The sequence below is a fragment of the Pipistrellus hanaki genome, assembly GCF_964339955.1.
Source record: "Pipistrellus hanaki genome assembly, chromosome: X".
NCBI lineage: Eukaryota > Metazoa > Chordata > Mammalia > Chiroptera > Vespertilionidae > Pipistrellus > Pipistrellus hanaki.
The window spans coordinates 47597622-47613351 of NC_140524.1; the positions used below are offsets into that span (position 1 = coordinate 47597622).

Below are 15730 nucleotides of genomic sequence, written 5' to 3' on the forward strand. Positions count from 1 at the left end.
CTCATAGATTTTGATGTATTTGGTCTTGGGTGGGGCAGAACATCCTCCTCCCCATCCCCCCCAAAAAACCCAACATTTCCCAGTTAATTCTAATGTGCAACTAGAAGTAGTGGTTCTTAAACTCCATTGAGCATCAGAATCCCCCACAAGTCTTGTTAAAACAGGTTGCTGGGCCAGGCTGGTGTTGCTCAGTGGTTGAGCATTGACCTATTAATCAGGCTATCACCATTTGATTCCCTGTCAGGGCACATGCCCAGGTTGTGGGCTCAATCCCAAATGGGGAGTATGTAAGAGGCAGATGATCAATGATTCTCTCTCAGCATTGATGTTTCTATCTCTCTTTCCCTCTCCCTTCCTCTCTAAAATTAATAAAAATATATTTTAAGCAACAACAACAACAACAACAACAACATAGGTTTCTGGGCCCAAATGCCATATCTTCTGATTCATTAGGAATAGAGTAGGGCTCAAGAATTTGCATTTCTAACAAGTTCCTGGTTAATGCTGCTGTTGCTGTTCCAGGGACCACACTTTGAGAACCATTGCCCTAAATAATTTTAAAGCCTGTGCTTGCCATGACCTATCAAACCCTTCACTATCTGCTTCCTGTCTCTCCCATTTCATTTCTTATCAGTCCTGACCTCACATTCTGTATCCTAGCCATAATAAATTACTCTCAGCTTTCACATCATGCTGTGCTGTTTCATGCTACCAAGCCTCGGCAGATGCAAGTCCCTTTGCATAGAATGTGCCCCCTCCACTCAATTTCTGTACACAGCAAAGATCCATTAATCCTTCAAGGCTAAGAGGATGCATACATCACTTCCTTTGTGAAGCCTTCACTATCCCCTTCCCATGGAGAGTTGGCAAATTGCTTCCTGGACGTTGCTACGGATAATGCTCTGTCTTACTAGTATATTTATTTGTGCACATATCTATGAGGTCTAGAGAGTCAGACATTTTTTTTTGTTCATCTGGATTAGCAGCATTGAGCACAGGGCCTGGACCAGAGTAAGTGTTTAGCAAATGTCTCTAGATGAACTGAATTGGGAATCATCTTACTGGAGCTAGGTACTAGGGGTTGGGAACCCTGTTACCCAAATAGGCTGGTTAAACCTTGGGATTCTTTGATCGTGCCAGAGTTATTGGTGTTGCTTACTCCTGAAAATTGATGAGACCTGTCTCAACAGACAGGAATTTGAACCACAGTCAGCTCAGGTTACCAGCTAATCAACTTGGCCATGGCCTATGATAGTAGCAGAAAATGAAATGGCCTTCAGAGCTACCTGGAGGTTGGAAAAACTTATATATCAACTTCATTGTGATGGCAGAATATCCTGCCTGCTTTTTTGTCCATTTTTCTGTCTGTCTGTCTGTCTGTCTGTCTGTCTGTCTGTCAGTGTATCCCCAATCAGACTCTACCTGGATGTACAGGTACTCAAAAGCAGCAGGATCCCGATGCAGTAGCTCCACAGGGTCTTTGGGAAAGAAGCTTATTCGGAAGAGGCATTTCATTCCATGATAGTGTGTCCGCTGTACCACCTGAATCCAAGGGATGAGAAGTGGGGGGCAAAGAGTTCTGGGGATCAATAGTTATGCTGGTAGGAGCCAGCTTTGTGGTTCCTCAAGGTGGGGCTTGACAGCAAGGGTGCTGTCTCCCAGTTGACCAATTCCAATTACCCTTAGGGAAAAGTGATGAGAAGCCAGATCTTCTCTGCCCTTCTGACCCAAGTAACTAGAATTTTTTAATCACTTAGCCAGAACGTGACTTTCATCAATAATTGGGTCTAGGGCCCCAGATACTGGGTAGGAAGAGAGGGCTCCTAGGAATTTCTCTTTTTTTCTTGCTATGGGCTAATGCAGAAGGGCCTGGCTCCAAACAGAGTAAGTTGCTTATTAGAAGCTATATCAAAGATTTAAAATCCCATTTGGAGGTGTAGATGAAACAAGTGGGAAATATATATCAGTAATTGCTGAAACTGGCATTGGGTAATGAGGGGTCCCTATACAATCCCTTTTAATATTGTATATTTGAGAGGTTTTGTTTTTTCAATAAAAAGGTTAAAATTCCATTTGAAAGAAGAAATCAATTGGATTCAAAAGACCTCTGGAGGGGTGGGGAGGCGTTTAGGCTCCCTCTAAGCAGGACACTCATAACCTTCCCTTCATAGATGGGAACCTGTGAATCCCTGGATTGCATTTGGCTGAGAACTAAACTTGAAGAATTTTCCTTTACAAAATCTTTCCATTTTTTGTGTCTGATTTTGGCTTTTGTTTGATTTCCATTTAGCCATTTCTTCCCAATTGTTTCTCTCCAACTCCTTCCCTCCCTCTCTGGGAATATTGGTTAGCCCTGGTTACTTCCTTGTCTCTTCCTGGTGCTTTACTGTTGGTGAAATACTATGCAGCCATCCTGGATTTCCCCAGACTTTTACATATAGTAAAGGCTAAGATGATAAGATGCTTTCTCCTACTTTGCTTTGGAAGTTGACATGGGTGACATATTGCCCATTCTTGGCCTCATTCAGCTCATTCCCATCCCACACTTGTCCTGGCCTCACTGGCCATACTAGACTCCATTGGCTGATCCCTTCATTACAGTCTTCATGTGAAGGCCAAGTTTCCTCTTGGAGGCATAAAAGTCTAGCAAGCACTGCTTCCAAGAGACAGGACAGTTGACAATGTTCTTCAACTCAGCATTCCAGGAGCCATGCAACAAATTACCACCCCACACTTTTTCCATAAAGACCAGAACTAACAATCTTCATGTCCTTTTTAGGTTACAAGGGACATTGCTAAAAGTCTTCTGGAGGTAGGTAATATAGACTTTGATTGAGAACTGTGACTTCTGGGAAACGGCTGAACATAGCATTATAAATTTTCCAAAATAAGAGCACCCGGGGTCCTCTTCTTTAGTAGAGGCCACATGCAAAGCTATCAAGCCAGGGTAAAAGAATTACTTACATAAGCCAGGGGCTGCTTGTCCTGGAGAAGCAGGAACTTGTGGTTCTGTTCTGGTCCAGCATATTCAAGGACAAGAGCAAAGTGCTCAATGTACCTGAGCGAAAGACGGTCCTGTAATGTCACCATCACATCCTACGGAAAAGAAAAGAGCCTTAAGAGGGAGATCCTTTCCAATTCTAATCTACTCTAAGCACCAAACATGGGTAAGGGGGACTGAATACTAAGAAAGTAAGTCATGGGGAGAAGGGTGAGACTGGGGAAGTGGGCCAAACAGAGACACCAGCCTTTACAGTGGTCTAGGCAAAGTGCTTCAGATGAGGAGAGTGATGCATAAGTGCTATTTAGAGGCCTTGGCCCTGGGAAACAGCAATGGTGCAGGGGGTAGGGAATATTTCTGAATTTGGCCTGGCCAGGCATATAGCAAAAGAAGGTCATGGCTGGCCATACTTGCTTCCCTCTCTTATTCTTTTCAACAAATTATTTCCTGAGTGTTTACTAAGTGCCAGACACTCTAGTAGTTCTTCCCTCACCTTCATCATCATCATCATCATCTTTTTTTTTGTTAATCCTCACCTGAGGATATTTTTCCATTGATTTTTAGAGAGAGTGGAAGGGAGAAAGGGAGGTGGGGAAAGAGAGAGAGAAACATTGATGTGAGAGAGATATATCAATTGGTTACCTCCTGCACACACCCCGACTGGGGCAGGGAACTGAACTTGCAACCTAGGTAGGTGCCCTTGACTGGAATCAAATCCACAACCCTTCATTAAAACCACTGAGCTATACCAGCCAGGACTTCTCTGACCTTCTCATGTAAGAATGTTCACTCTGGTTTGTCCCTCAACTCTTTATTTAGGAATTTAAAAAAGTAAAACTGATAATTTTATGGTTAAAAAGTCAACTTTCTGGATTTAAAAATCTAAATTAAATGACTTGAGTTACTGGCAAAATATTCATTTTTTTTATAATAGCTGGATTTTAGAGACAATCAACTTAGCAACTTGAAAAATGTGTTCATGCAGAAGGAACTACGTCACATGTCTTGTGTACAGTCATAAATATGACTACTTCTGGGCTCCATCTGCTCTGCTGCCCTACTTTTATTATTAGGGTGTCTGGAAACATATATTTGGGGGCTGGCCAAACGCCAGTTTGAGACTTCTGCCATCTATTTGCCTACACTGGGCTCTAATGTGTGTGTTCATGGAGTCAGCATCACTCAGCCTCCAAAGGCCAGAAAGAAGCAGGCTTGGGAATGGGAAGCTCCCTTACAGCCAGGGCTTAACCCCCCCCCCCAAAAAAAAAAAAAAAACAACAACAACAACAACAAAAAAACACCCAGTGAACATGAAAAAGACATTGATCCATTCAAATGTTCAGCTGGAAATGGGTGTGTAGTTGAGAGTACCCTTTTGTATTATCCAAGTAGTCACAGATGCACCGGTGTTTCTGGAGCTCTGGCAGGAACAAATGAGGTTTTCTTTGCAGTTCGGCTGCATTGGAATTGTGGACAGCCAAGTCTTGGTGATTGCCAACTGGTGTTACAAGTGGAATAGCCCCTATGCCAGGCTGTAAATACACTCAGGTACCTCTCTGGGACAAGTGAATAGCCAGTACACTCTCCCTAAAGTTAGGGTAAGATCACAAGCTAGGGGGCACTGTTGTCCTAGAAGGCTGGGGCTACCTGAAAGCCAGAATGGTAATGCAAGGTGGGAGAACACTTGGAGAAGGCTCCAAGGGGAAATGGAGTAAAGGATCCAGTGTAGGGAAAGGTCTAGAATCACAGCTCAGTAATTGCTCTTCTTGTGAAAAGAATACCGTATTTTCCGGTGTATAAGACGACCCCCTAATTTTATAGTTAAAACATAGGTTTAGGCCTATATTCGCAGTATAAGACTACCCCCCACTTCAAAGAAAAGACTTACTTTGTCGTCAAGATCTGCAGGTAATTTTTGTGCAATTTTGGTCTTTTGCCCCCGATTTTCGGTTGACTTTTTTTCGTTTTAAAAGTCGTCTTATACGCCGGAAAATTAGTCAAAGGGACTGTTGCTGGACTTTTCAACCCATGAAACAACAGCAAGGAGGATTCTGACACAAAGAAATATCCACATCTGGAGGTGGGGCATTTGGATACTCCTGGTGATCTAGTTCTGGTTCAATGCCCCTCCCACAGACATTCAATAGTCAAGAGATAATCTCAGAGCACTCTAAGGAGTATGTTTCAGTCCTAAGACCCATGAAAAATCCATCCAGGCCTTAGCCTTCAGAAGAAACTCTTAGTTCAATCAACATGGGGTAGGCTCAGAGTAGGCTAGGCGCTACTGGCACGTTGGGCAGAACAATTCTTTATATATAATTTAGGGACTGTCCCACTCCCTACAGGACACTTAGCATCTCTGACTTTGAGAGACTAAATACCAGTAGCATTCATGGGGATAATCCTCCATTGTTTCAGACATCCCCAAAAGCTGTTTGGGAAAGGGCAGTGCCAACCCTGGCTGTGAATCTCTGGCAATGCCAGTTCTGAACACCTAATAATTTCCTTTTATTTTTAAAGTATTATTTTTTATTGTTGACAGTAAAAAGAGCCTATAGCACCCAGTATTCCCAGGTGGTCTCCCATCCAAGTATTAACTAGGCCCACCTGATAATTCCTCTTAGGGAAAGTTTCCTAGCCCAGGGGTTTCTTCATTTATAGGTTTGTCTTAGCCTCGGTATGGGTACCTAAGAACATCTTTGAGCCAAGGTGGGTTTTCGGGACAGGCACTATAGCCGCCCATTAGTCTGGGTAGTATTGTTTAAGTGGAAATATTCATTCTGAAAATGGTGTTCTCTTCGAGGATAGAGTGCAGAAGAAGCAGAAACAGATATTTCTGTCCCAGAACAAAGTTGAACTTGGGGTTAATTGTATCATCACCTCTCTTCTTCAGGATTAAGGGAATTGCTACAACTTTTAAACAGTTGGCTGAGCCATTAAGAATCACAGCTCAGTAATTGCTCTTCCTATGAAAAGAATAGTCAAAGGGACTGTTGCTGGACTTTTCAAATCTTGGTTCAGTGCTTAAGATCTGCTTGCTATTTAAAAAGCAAAGCATGTTTAAGCTAATCTCCTGAGAGATTGTGTTTGCTGATTCCTTTGTGTAAACTTACGTAGGTGTTATTGTATAAATATAAAACACATTTTGCTTTATAAGTGGTTTAATGATCTTCACACTCCTTAGCTCCCGAGTCTTGAAAACCCCAGCATAACACCGACACAAATCAGTTCACCAGTAGATGTGTGTGAACATGTGCGCACACACATGCACACATTTACGCAAGCACATGCACATATGTGGCATACACACACATTTACAATCATTAGCACATAATTGGGCATACAAATACCACCCCACTTTCATCTGAGGACTGTGTGTTTTTGCATCCTGGTGGGCTCACAGCAGCAGGAGCTCAAGGGCCACCTTGCTCCAGCAGCAAGCAGCTCTGTGCAGAATTAGAGGAACCCAAGGACCAGTAGCTACGTGTGCTCTGGAGAGGGCAACGCTGACCTAAGGGAGGAGACTCTGTATGTACCTTAACAGTGGTCCGGCCATCAAATGTGAAAGACTTGATCTGTCCATTTTCTAAGAAGACCTTCAGGACATTGGGGATGAGGAGAAGAGCTTCTTTCTTCATCATTTTCTGTGAATACAAAGGGGAAGGACAATAAGAGGGTTTCATTTAAGATGAAAAAAATCAGAAGAGTGTAGAAAAAAAGAGAAAAGAGTGAGTGAAGGAGAAAGGGAGCCAAAAGTATGATAAGACAAAGAGACACAGGAAAGAGCAGATCAATAATAATGTTACATGGACACCAAATCCAAATTCTTTGAGACACTGGGCCATATAAAAAGTTATCCATTTGATGTCACAACACACCCACATTCTACTATTGCTCAAAGCTCCTCCACAGCTTCAGAGCACCACACACCGAAGGGCTGATGGAAAACCTCTTTAGGAGCCCATATCACTCATTTTCTCCTATCTCCTGACACCTCCCTTTCCACCAGGCCCTTCAAATATCGAGTTCACTTTCACATCCATACATTTGCTCTACCATTCCCTTCCCTTGTAACATCCTAGGTCCTTCCTGAACTGGCACCTGCCTACTTCCCAGATTCATGTCTTGTCATACCCACACTGCTCTTTCATGTCTCCATACCCCTGACAAGTCATCATTCAGGGACTGTCTTACTCCCTACTGAACACTTAGCATCCCTGACCTGAGACACTAAGTGCCAACAGCATGCCAAACCATGGGAATAACACACACACACACACACACACACACACACACACACACACACACAAAAACCCTCTCAGACATTTCCAAAATTTCTCTGAAAGTGGACATTACTGACCATGATTGAGAAACACTAACAAGGCCCATGTTTGAACACCTGATTATTCCTTAGCAAAAACTGTCCTGGCCTATGTATTTATTTATTTATTTATTTATAGAGTGGTGCATGTTTAAATTCTCAATAAATATTTATAAAATAAAGACTGTTCCCTTTACCTTCCTCAGCAAACTCTTACTCATCCTTTTAAAAATATATTTTTATAAATATATTTTTATTGATTTTAAAGAGAGAGGAAGGAAGAGGGAAGAAGAGAAGAATATCCATCGACTGGCTGCCTCCTGTGGGGGATCGAACCTACAACTCAGACATGTGCCTTGACTGGAAATGGAACCAGCGACTTTTTGGTGCATGGGATAATGCCCAACCAATTGAACCACACTGGCCAGGGCTCTACTTATCCTTTAAAATTCAGCTTCCAGATAAATTCTGGAAAGCCTTGTCCAGTATTGCCAGGACCTTGAATCTGGTGTTTCCATGTGTACCAAAAGCAACATATACACACCTCTCTCAGTGCTCTTCTCATATTAAAAAAAAAATGTTTGTCCTTCATAATCAAACACTGAGCTCAGAGCACAATAACCATGTCCTATTCAATCTTTGTAGTTTCATTGACAAGAATCCTTGGCAAATAGTGCTCAATAAATTGCTGCTGAATATACTAGTAAGAGCAGTAGGTGCTTATATGTGCGTACTTGAATTATTCATCAGGAGAATCCAACCGTTTCCCAGGGCCAACATCATTACATTTTTAGGAACTGTTGGAAGATTCCTTAATTCAGTGGGTTTTCATTGGGCCTGTACTATATTCCTTGCACTGTGTTAAGCCCCATGAGGGTTATGGCAAAAACAGAAGACCCAGGCTTAGTCTTATATAAGTTGAAGTGACTTGGCATATGCACACATCCATTAGAGAATGATTATAAATCCAAAACAAACTAAGAGGTTTTAAGTTTTCCCAATTGAGGTAAATTGGATTTTTATTTTTATTTTTTAATATATTTTATTGATTTTTTTACAGAGAAGGAGAGGGATAGAGAGTTAGAAACATCGGTGAGAGAGAAACATCAACCAGCTGCTTCCTGCACACCCCCTACTGAGGTTGTGCCCACAACCAAGGTACATGCCCTTGACTGGAATCAAATCTGGGACCTTTCAGTCCACAGGCTGATGCTCTATCCACTGAGCAAAACCTGCTAGGGCTGAATTTCTATTTTGAAGGAGATGATGGGTATGGACTATTGGAGAAGCCATAAGAGAACAGTCCAAATCTAGGAACTGCCATGAACAAAGTATGAAAACATGAACAAGTAAGTCTTCCTGGATCAGGGTTTGGTTGGCAGTGGTGGCGAGCCAGGAATCAAGCCATAGTGGGAAGTGATGGGCTATAGAGCTGGAGAAGTGTGACTCCATGGTCCTCTCCCTGATCCTGAGATGCTCTTCTCCTACCAAGCCCAGAGCCCTGTATCCCCAGGCTGGTGACACTCAATGGTGGCAGGTTTTATTTAGCAGACTGGACTGGACTCAGATAATTACTTAATTGATTTTGGGTAAAAATAAAGTTGGAAAGAAACACCCACAGGATTAATTTTGCTCCAGCTGCTTGATAAAGCCCTGGAACATGAAGGGTAGGTATCACCGGGGCATGGACTTCCCTAGGTCCCAAACAATGGCGAAGCTGCTATGGTCTACACTAGTGGTGGTAATGGGATGCTGTTGGAATTTCCTAAGCACAACTGCAGTAAAAACATGTATGTCTGTCTGCCGAGACCGGTTTGGTTCAATGGATAGAGCATCGGCTTGGGGACTGAAAGGTCCCGGGTTCGATTCCGGTCAAGGGCATGTACCTTGGTTGCGGGCATATCCCCAGTAGGGGGTGTGCAAGAGGCGGCTGATCGATAACTCTCTCTCATCGATGTTTCTAGCTCTCTATCTCTCTCCCTTCCTCTCTGTACAAAATCAATAAAATATATATTTAAAAAAAAAACATGTATGTCTGTCTCTCTTGCAGACAAGAGCCTTGGTACCACACCTAGTGGCCTGTCCTGAAGCAACAGAAATAATCTGGGTGGGTCCTGAATACTCTAGGCCCTAGAGTCTAGGGCATTCCCATTCAGACTGGTCTGGAGTAGGGGCTTGGTTCTGCCTGTAGCTAGCTGAGACATATGGAGACAGAAGTCATAGTGGAGAAAGAGGAGGATGGGGAAGGAAGAGTGGAAGGGAGAAGAAAAGAAGGGAGAATAAAGGAGGGGAAGAAGGTAAGGGAGAGGAAGGGAAGGAGTTCTTCACTGAGTGGCCTGGCCTTGCTTTGTTACTATGTCATGCTGAGATGTGATAGGTAGCTCCTGTCTGTACTTTCCAAAGTCAAGTCACATTTCCTCTGAATTTTCAAGGGCTCATGCCATAAACATCATCTTAGTAACTTGATTCACAGGGTCTGTTTCACCCTGATCTACAGGGACTCCATACTGCTCCCTTTCCCCTCTCTTCAGCAACCCCTTCTTCTCTTCAACTTCTGCTAGGACTGATGTAAAGCCCAACCATTACTTATTAAGACAGCTTACCAGTGGGGCGCTGTACTTAGTTCCTTGGGCTTTGCAGCCTTCCACCAACAGGAATGGAGGAAGACCTGGGATGAGTCTGGGAATGAGAGTCAGGGAAATGGAGATGAAAGACATCTGTGTCCTCTATCCCTTCTTCTTAGTGGCTTTGAATCAAATAACTATAGAAGTGCATGGCATCCTACTGATTTCCCCATTTAGTCTGGGCCTACTAGCTTCTCTAAACTGCAGCTGTGCCTCAGTACATAAATGTCATGGATCTCCTGAGACCCTATCCCATGACAGCCAGCAAAAGCACACAGAAGGCAGTCAACTCTGGCTATCCCTTACCCCCATCTCTAACCCCCACTCTACATGCATTCCACACCCCACCCTCACTAGATATCACCATCATCTGCAGATTCCTGAGGGACCCTGGCAAGCAGTAATCCATGATTGCTTACCACATATCTTTCTGCTTTAAATCCACCTCTTCTCATTTGCTTATCTGGAGCAGACAGCTCAGCTCATGTAAACCCCACAAAGAAGTGAGAAAGATTGAGGGAGGACCATAACCTCCAAAATTGGTCAGTACATGGCATGGGCTGCCAAGAGTCACCTGCTCCTCGAAAAGACTCAGCGGGGTGTCCTATTCTTTCTCAATCTGAACACTCAACATCACCGAGATATATCCCATGGCAGGGAACAGGTATTTATTTTGCACCCTTTGTGGTGCTGGGAACACAGCAGATGCCTAATAAAAGCTTTCTGACTTAATGAGAATCTGTATCACCATTCACTGCACAGCCTTCTTCAGTCAAGATGTGGAGCTGCAGGACCACTTAAATGTGAAGAGAGCTCAATTTCACCAGCCGCTATCTCTCTGGATCTTTGGAAAATCACTACTTAGTTCCTGCTTCTATCAAGTAGCCAAGAGACATTTATGGAGCATTTGTTCTCAGTGTACACTGCTGTGCTAGACATGAAATTTCTCTAAGCAACATGAGAATCCTGAATGGATTGATAACATAGTATTTCACAATGCCCAGGGCCTCTTTGGATGACATATACCCCTCATTTGCTATCCACCCAGAGACCCAAGGTATCCCCCTCCAACCCCTTGGTTATGCTGTCCACTCTGAGGAGCAGAAGATGAGCAACTGCCTCAGAGCAAGACCTCAATGGCTGGGCCAATTCTGGACTTACTGCATCTGTTTCTCCAACTGCCACTTGCTCGGAAAATCGGACCTTCACAGGATTGGATTTCAGCTTGGCCTTCTTTGCAGCACTGATGAAGGCAGATTTGGGGGACTGGAAAAAGAACAGAGAGCTGGTGAGTTCTCCATCCCTGAGAAAAACCTGATCTTTGCCACACCAGAGTTAAGATGTCTCAGGATGGGTACACTTTCCTTTACTAATCAATAAGTCAATAAGTATTGATCCCCCATTAGGTGCACTGCAATGTGCTAAGTGCTTTCTTATATAAGGTGGGACAAAAGTAGATTTACAGTTGTGAGCATGTGAAACACATGATTTATTATTATTATTATTTCATTATATTCCATACAAACAACTATAACCCACTTTTGCTCCACCCTGAGATTAGTGTGCTCTGAAAAATCTGGACATGAATCAAATTTGGGTGAATTGAATCCCATTATTAATGCTCTAGGCCTAAGGGAGTTTGCAAAAATTCTTTAATAATAACACAGTGAATTTTTATATATTTGGTTTTCTTAATGTGAGATATACCTAAATGGTGGTTTTTATTACATCTCAATACAAGCATCTGAAAGGATTTACAGAAATTATCTTATTCATTTCATAGCTATGCCCTGCTCCTAGAAAGGCAGCTCATAGAAAATATTATTTTAGCTGTGGGAGAAAGGATTCCTAGCTCTCCAAAGTGATTTATCTATAATTTCTACACTACTAAGAAACAGACATTGGGAATTTACCCAGGTGTCCTGGCTTTCTAGTACTGGGCTCTCTACACCTTGTTTCTTTAATTCTACATGAAATGCCCCCAAAATCAACTAGACTCTCTGGTTCTTCGAAATTGTCCCACAGTATTTCACCTGGCTGGTATGGCTCAGTGATTGAGTGTCAACCTATGAACCAGTAGGTCACAGTTGGATTCTCAGTCAGGGCATATGCCTGGGTTGTGGGCTCAATCCCCAGTGTGGTGCATGCAGAAGGCAGCCGATCAATGCTTCTCTCATCATGGATATTTCTATCACCCTTTCCCTCTCCCTTTCTCTCTGAAATCAATAAAAATATTTTTAAAAAATTCCCCCACAAATCCAGCAGGGCACATGGTTATCAAAGAAATGGTTATCAAACACTGAAACTAAGTCTTTCCTGTGTGCTCCCAGTATTGAATGAAATGCAGGAGTCATGTCTTCAGAGGCATTTATTCACTCATGTGACAAATTTAGGGAGGACCTTCTATGTGCCAGGCACTGTTCTAGGTGATGAGGGAGTCAGTAGTAAACGAGACAGACAAAACTCCCTGACCTCAAGGAACATCTATTCTAGCAGGAACAGACTTACAATAATCAAATGGCTTTTAGATAGCAAATATGGACTATAAGGACAAACTGAGCAGAGTAAGGGATGCTACAAAAGAATGAGAAAGTGATGACAGAAATGATGGAAGTGTTAGTTTAGACAGGATGGTCAGGAAAAAGGTGATATTTAAACAGAAAACTGAAGGAAATGAGGGAGAGAAGCCATGAGACTATCTGGAGAAAGAGCCTACCAGGTAGAAAGAATAATAAGAGCTCTGAGGTCAGAGTAGAAGTAGGGTGCATGAGGAACAGCAAGGGAGCCTAATGAGGCCAAAGCAGAATGATTGAGGGGGAGTCAAAGGAGTCATGCTTGCAGAGGCAGTGAGGGGCAGAGTAATGGAGGGCCTTGTAAACCATGGCAAGAATTTTAGATTTTACTCCACTGGATGGTTTTGAGCAGACAGGGTCTGACTTGCATATTAAAGGGACTCCTCTGGCTGCTGTGTAGAAAATAGTGTAGGAGTGTGATTTCAAAGTAGGAAGACCAATTAGGAATCTACTGCAATAATAAGTTAAAATATTATGGCAGCTTGGGCTAGGGTAGGAATAATGGAGATGATATTGTAAAAAGTAAGTGAATTCTGGATATATTCTGAACATAGAACCAAGACATTATGTTGACAAATTGAATACAGGAGTAAAAAAAGAGAGGACTCAACAGGAAGAATAGGGTTGTCATTTTCTGAGATGAGAAAGACTGGGGGAAATCAGGTTGGGGCTTCTTCAAACCACCTCCCCTACCAGTCTTGCCAAGGAGTCTTTGAATCCTACAATCCAGATTTTATTTTTTTTTACTTTTTAAAATTTGTTGACACTGTTACAGATATCCACGTTCCCCCATTTACCCACCTCAACCCAGCCCCCAACCCCCAGAATTTCTTTATATTAAGTCCCTGAAAGTCTCGGGCATCTAGGAAGGCCATACATAAAGCTATTTTCTGCCATTAATGCTGTGGTTGAGATTCATTTACCACATCAGCCACATGAGAGCAGGGCCCTAAGAAAGGCATACCAGAAACAAATGTCCCCATCAGACATAGGGCCCTGGTCCCAGCTGTGTTCTCTCCCATAGCCAGTAATCTCATTACCCACATAGAGCAGATTGCAGAAAGCCACCAGTTCAACCTGAGTCCAGCAGGAATCTCAGTGGGTGTCAGTCCAGGCTGCATGGCAGAAACACTGAAGGAGCTTTTAAAACTCTATGCCAAAGCCCCTCCCCAAACCAATTACATCAATCCCTGGGGATGGGGCCCAGGTATTTGTATTTATTAAAGCTTCTGATGATATAAAGATGCAGCTATGGTTGGGAACAGTGAGCTAAAGGAACCTTGGACATCTCATCCTGAGCCACAGGAATAATTTGTTGGCTGGAGATGATACAGCACAACGAAATCCAGGGCTGGATTTTGTTCCAGAGTGATTACAATATTGATTGTTCATGGAAGTTGAGACATGCCTTTGTGTGTTGCACACCTTGGTGCTCAAATCCTGGTGGGGAGCTGTAGGCTGTGGCAGGAGTACAAGAAAGGGGCAAGAGAGAAAGATTCTATAGCTATGTTCAGGCAGTTCTCCTTGACTCCACCAGTAGTCCAAATCTCCACTTAAGATGCTACAGATACAAAGAGGTGAAATCATTCTAACTCACAGATACCCTCTCCCTTTTCTGTGATCATCTGTTATGGGATGCCCTCCTACACAGTGTGGAACAAGGCATTAGACACCTGAATGGGCCATGCTGTCCACTCTTCAGTTTTACACATGAAACAGAGGCCTGGGAAGAGGATATGATTTATTCAGTTATCAAAATAATTTGTTAGTGGAACTGAAACTAGAAAACAGATTTCCTGCGTCTTGGATTAATGATTGTTCCTCAGTAAGCTAAAGTGGAAAATCCATTCCTGATCTTTCATCCACTGGTTCTAGTCTACCTTGGTTCCTATTGAATATATTCACGCATATGAAGAATCCAAACTAGTATTCTTTTATGTATTCATCTATAGGGAGGGGACAGCCTCCTTGCTATCCCTATCAAAAGTCCAAAATTAGACCCTGTTCTAGAGATACCACTACAAACAAAATATTCAGATACATAGGAGCAAAACCATGAAGGAGTAAATGGAGTAGCCATTATTTTCAGGGATTATAATCATTTTAGGTTTCTATTATAGAGCTATGTTCAGCTTGTTTATGTCTTATTCATCATTGGCCCATGCCCTGTTGGTCTCTAAGACTCCATCCTATTCTCAGTCTTAGCCTCGATGACTGATGGTAACTCACTCATTGCCAGTGTTCTTTGCTATATGTCACAGAGTCACGTTTAGTGATACCTGCCCTGCTGTGTGGATACAAGGGGCTCTCAAAGGTTACCCTGTTCCAAAGCATATTCAAAGCTTAGCTCTTTGACCTGAAGTTCTAAATACTGAGGTCACTCATTTGAATTAAGATATTGAGAATTGGGAAGGCCCTGGTCAAACTGCGAATGTGGTATGAGGAGTATTGAACACAATTCAGGGGCCAGCAGACTATGGCTTGCATGGGCCAAATCCTGCACACCATGTGATTTTTTAAATCCATACCCAAGGATATGTTTATTGATGAGAGAGAGAGAGAGAGAGAGAAAGAGAGAGAGAGAGAGAGAGAGAGAGAGAGAGAGAGAGAGAGAGAGAGAAACTCCAATTGGTTGCCTCTCTATGTGTCTGACCTGGAATTGAACCTGAGATCTTTTGGTGCATGGGACACTATCCAGCCCAGCACACCACCAGCTTTTATGAATAAAACTTTATTGGAACACAGCCATGCTCTTCATTTATATATTGCTGATGGCTGCTCTGTACTATCATGTATGGCCTACAAAGCTTAAAATAATATGGCCATTTACAGAAAACGTTTGCCAACCTCTTCACTAACTCATTAGTATAGAGCTACCCACTGTTTCTAAAGCATTCCTGATGACAAGAATCACTGGGGAATGCTTGTTAAAATACAGATTCCTAAGCCTACACAAGACTTAAAAAGTCAAAATCTCTAAGGGGGTAAGGCCCAGGAATTTATGTTGTTGAAAATGTCCTAACCCAGTGTTTCCCAAACTTCTCTCATGATGAGAATCACCTGGTGGAGTTGTTAAACTACAGATTCCCGAATCCCAACTAAGAAGTGCTAAACTAGAATTTTTGGGAACATATAGGTAAAATTGTATACTTAACTTAGTGCTCTGTCTTAGATGGGGGTGTCGTATACTTAAAATTGTATACTTAACTAG

The 15730-nt window shown here is 42.7% G+C and overlaps 1 protein-coding gene across 7 annotated transcripts in view; it reads right to left on the minus strand.

The window, feature by feature from the left end:
* The window catches only part of FRMPD3 (FERM and PDZ domain containing 3), a 172252-nt gene that overhangs the window by 59501 nt on the left and 97021 nt on the right, over positions 1-15730 (minus strand). For 5 of the 7 annotated variants that reach the window (XM_084870427.1, XM_084870428.1, XM_084870426.1 and 2 more), the window contains 4 exons: positions 11108-11212; positions 6538-6645; positions 2965-3096; positions 1423-1542 (listed from right to left, as the gene is read on the minus strand). In XM_084870427.1, the coding sequence (XP_084726553.1) occupies positions 1423-1542; positions 2965-3096; positions 6538-6645; positions 11108-11212 (465 nt within the window). The remainder of the gene's footprint in view (positions 1-1422; positions 1543-2964; positions 3097-6537; positions 6646-11107; positions 11213-15730) is intronic. The other 2 variants (XM_084870432.1, XM_084870431.1) reach the window with 1 other exon arrangement.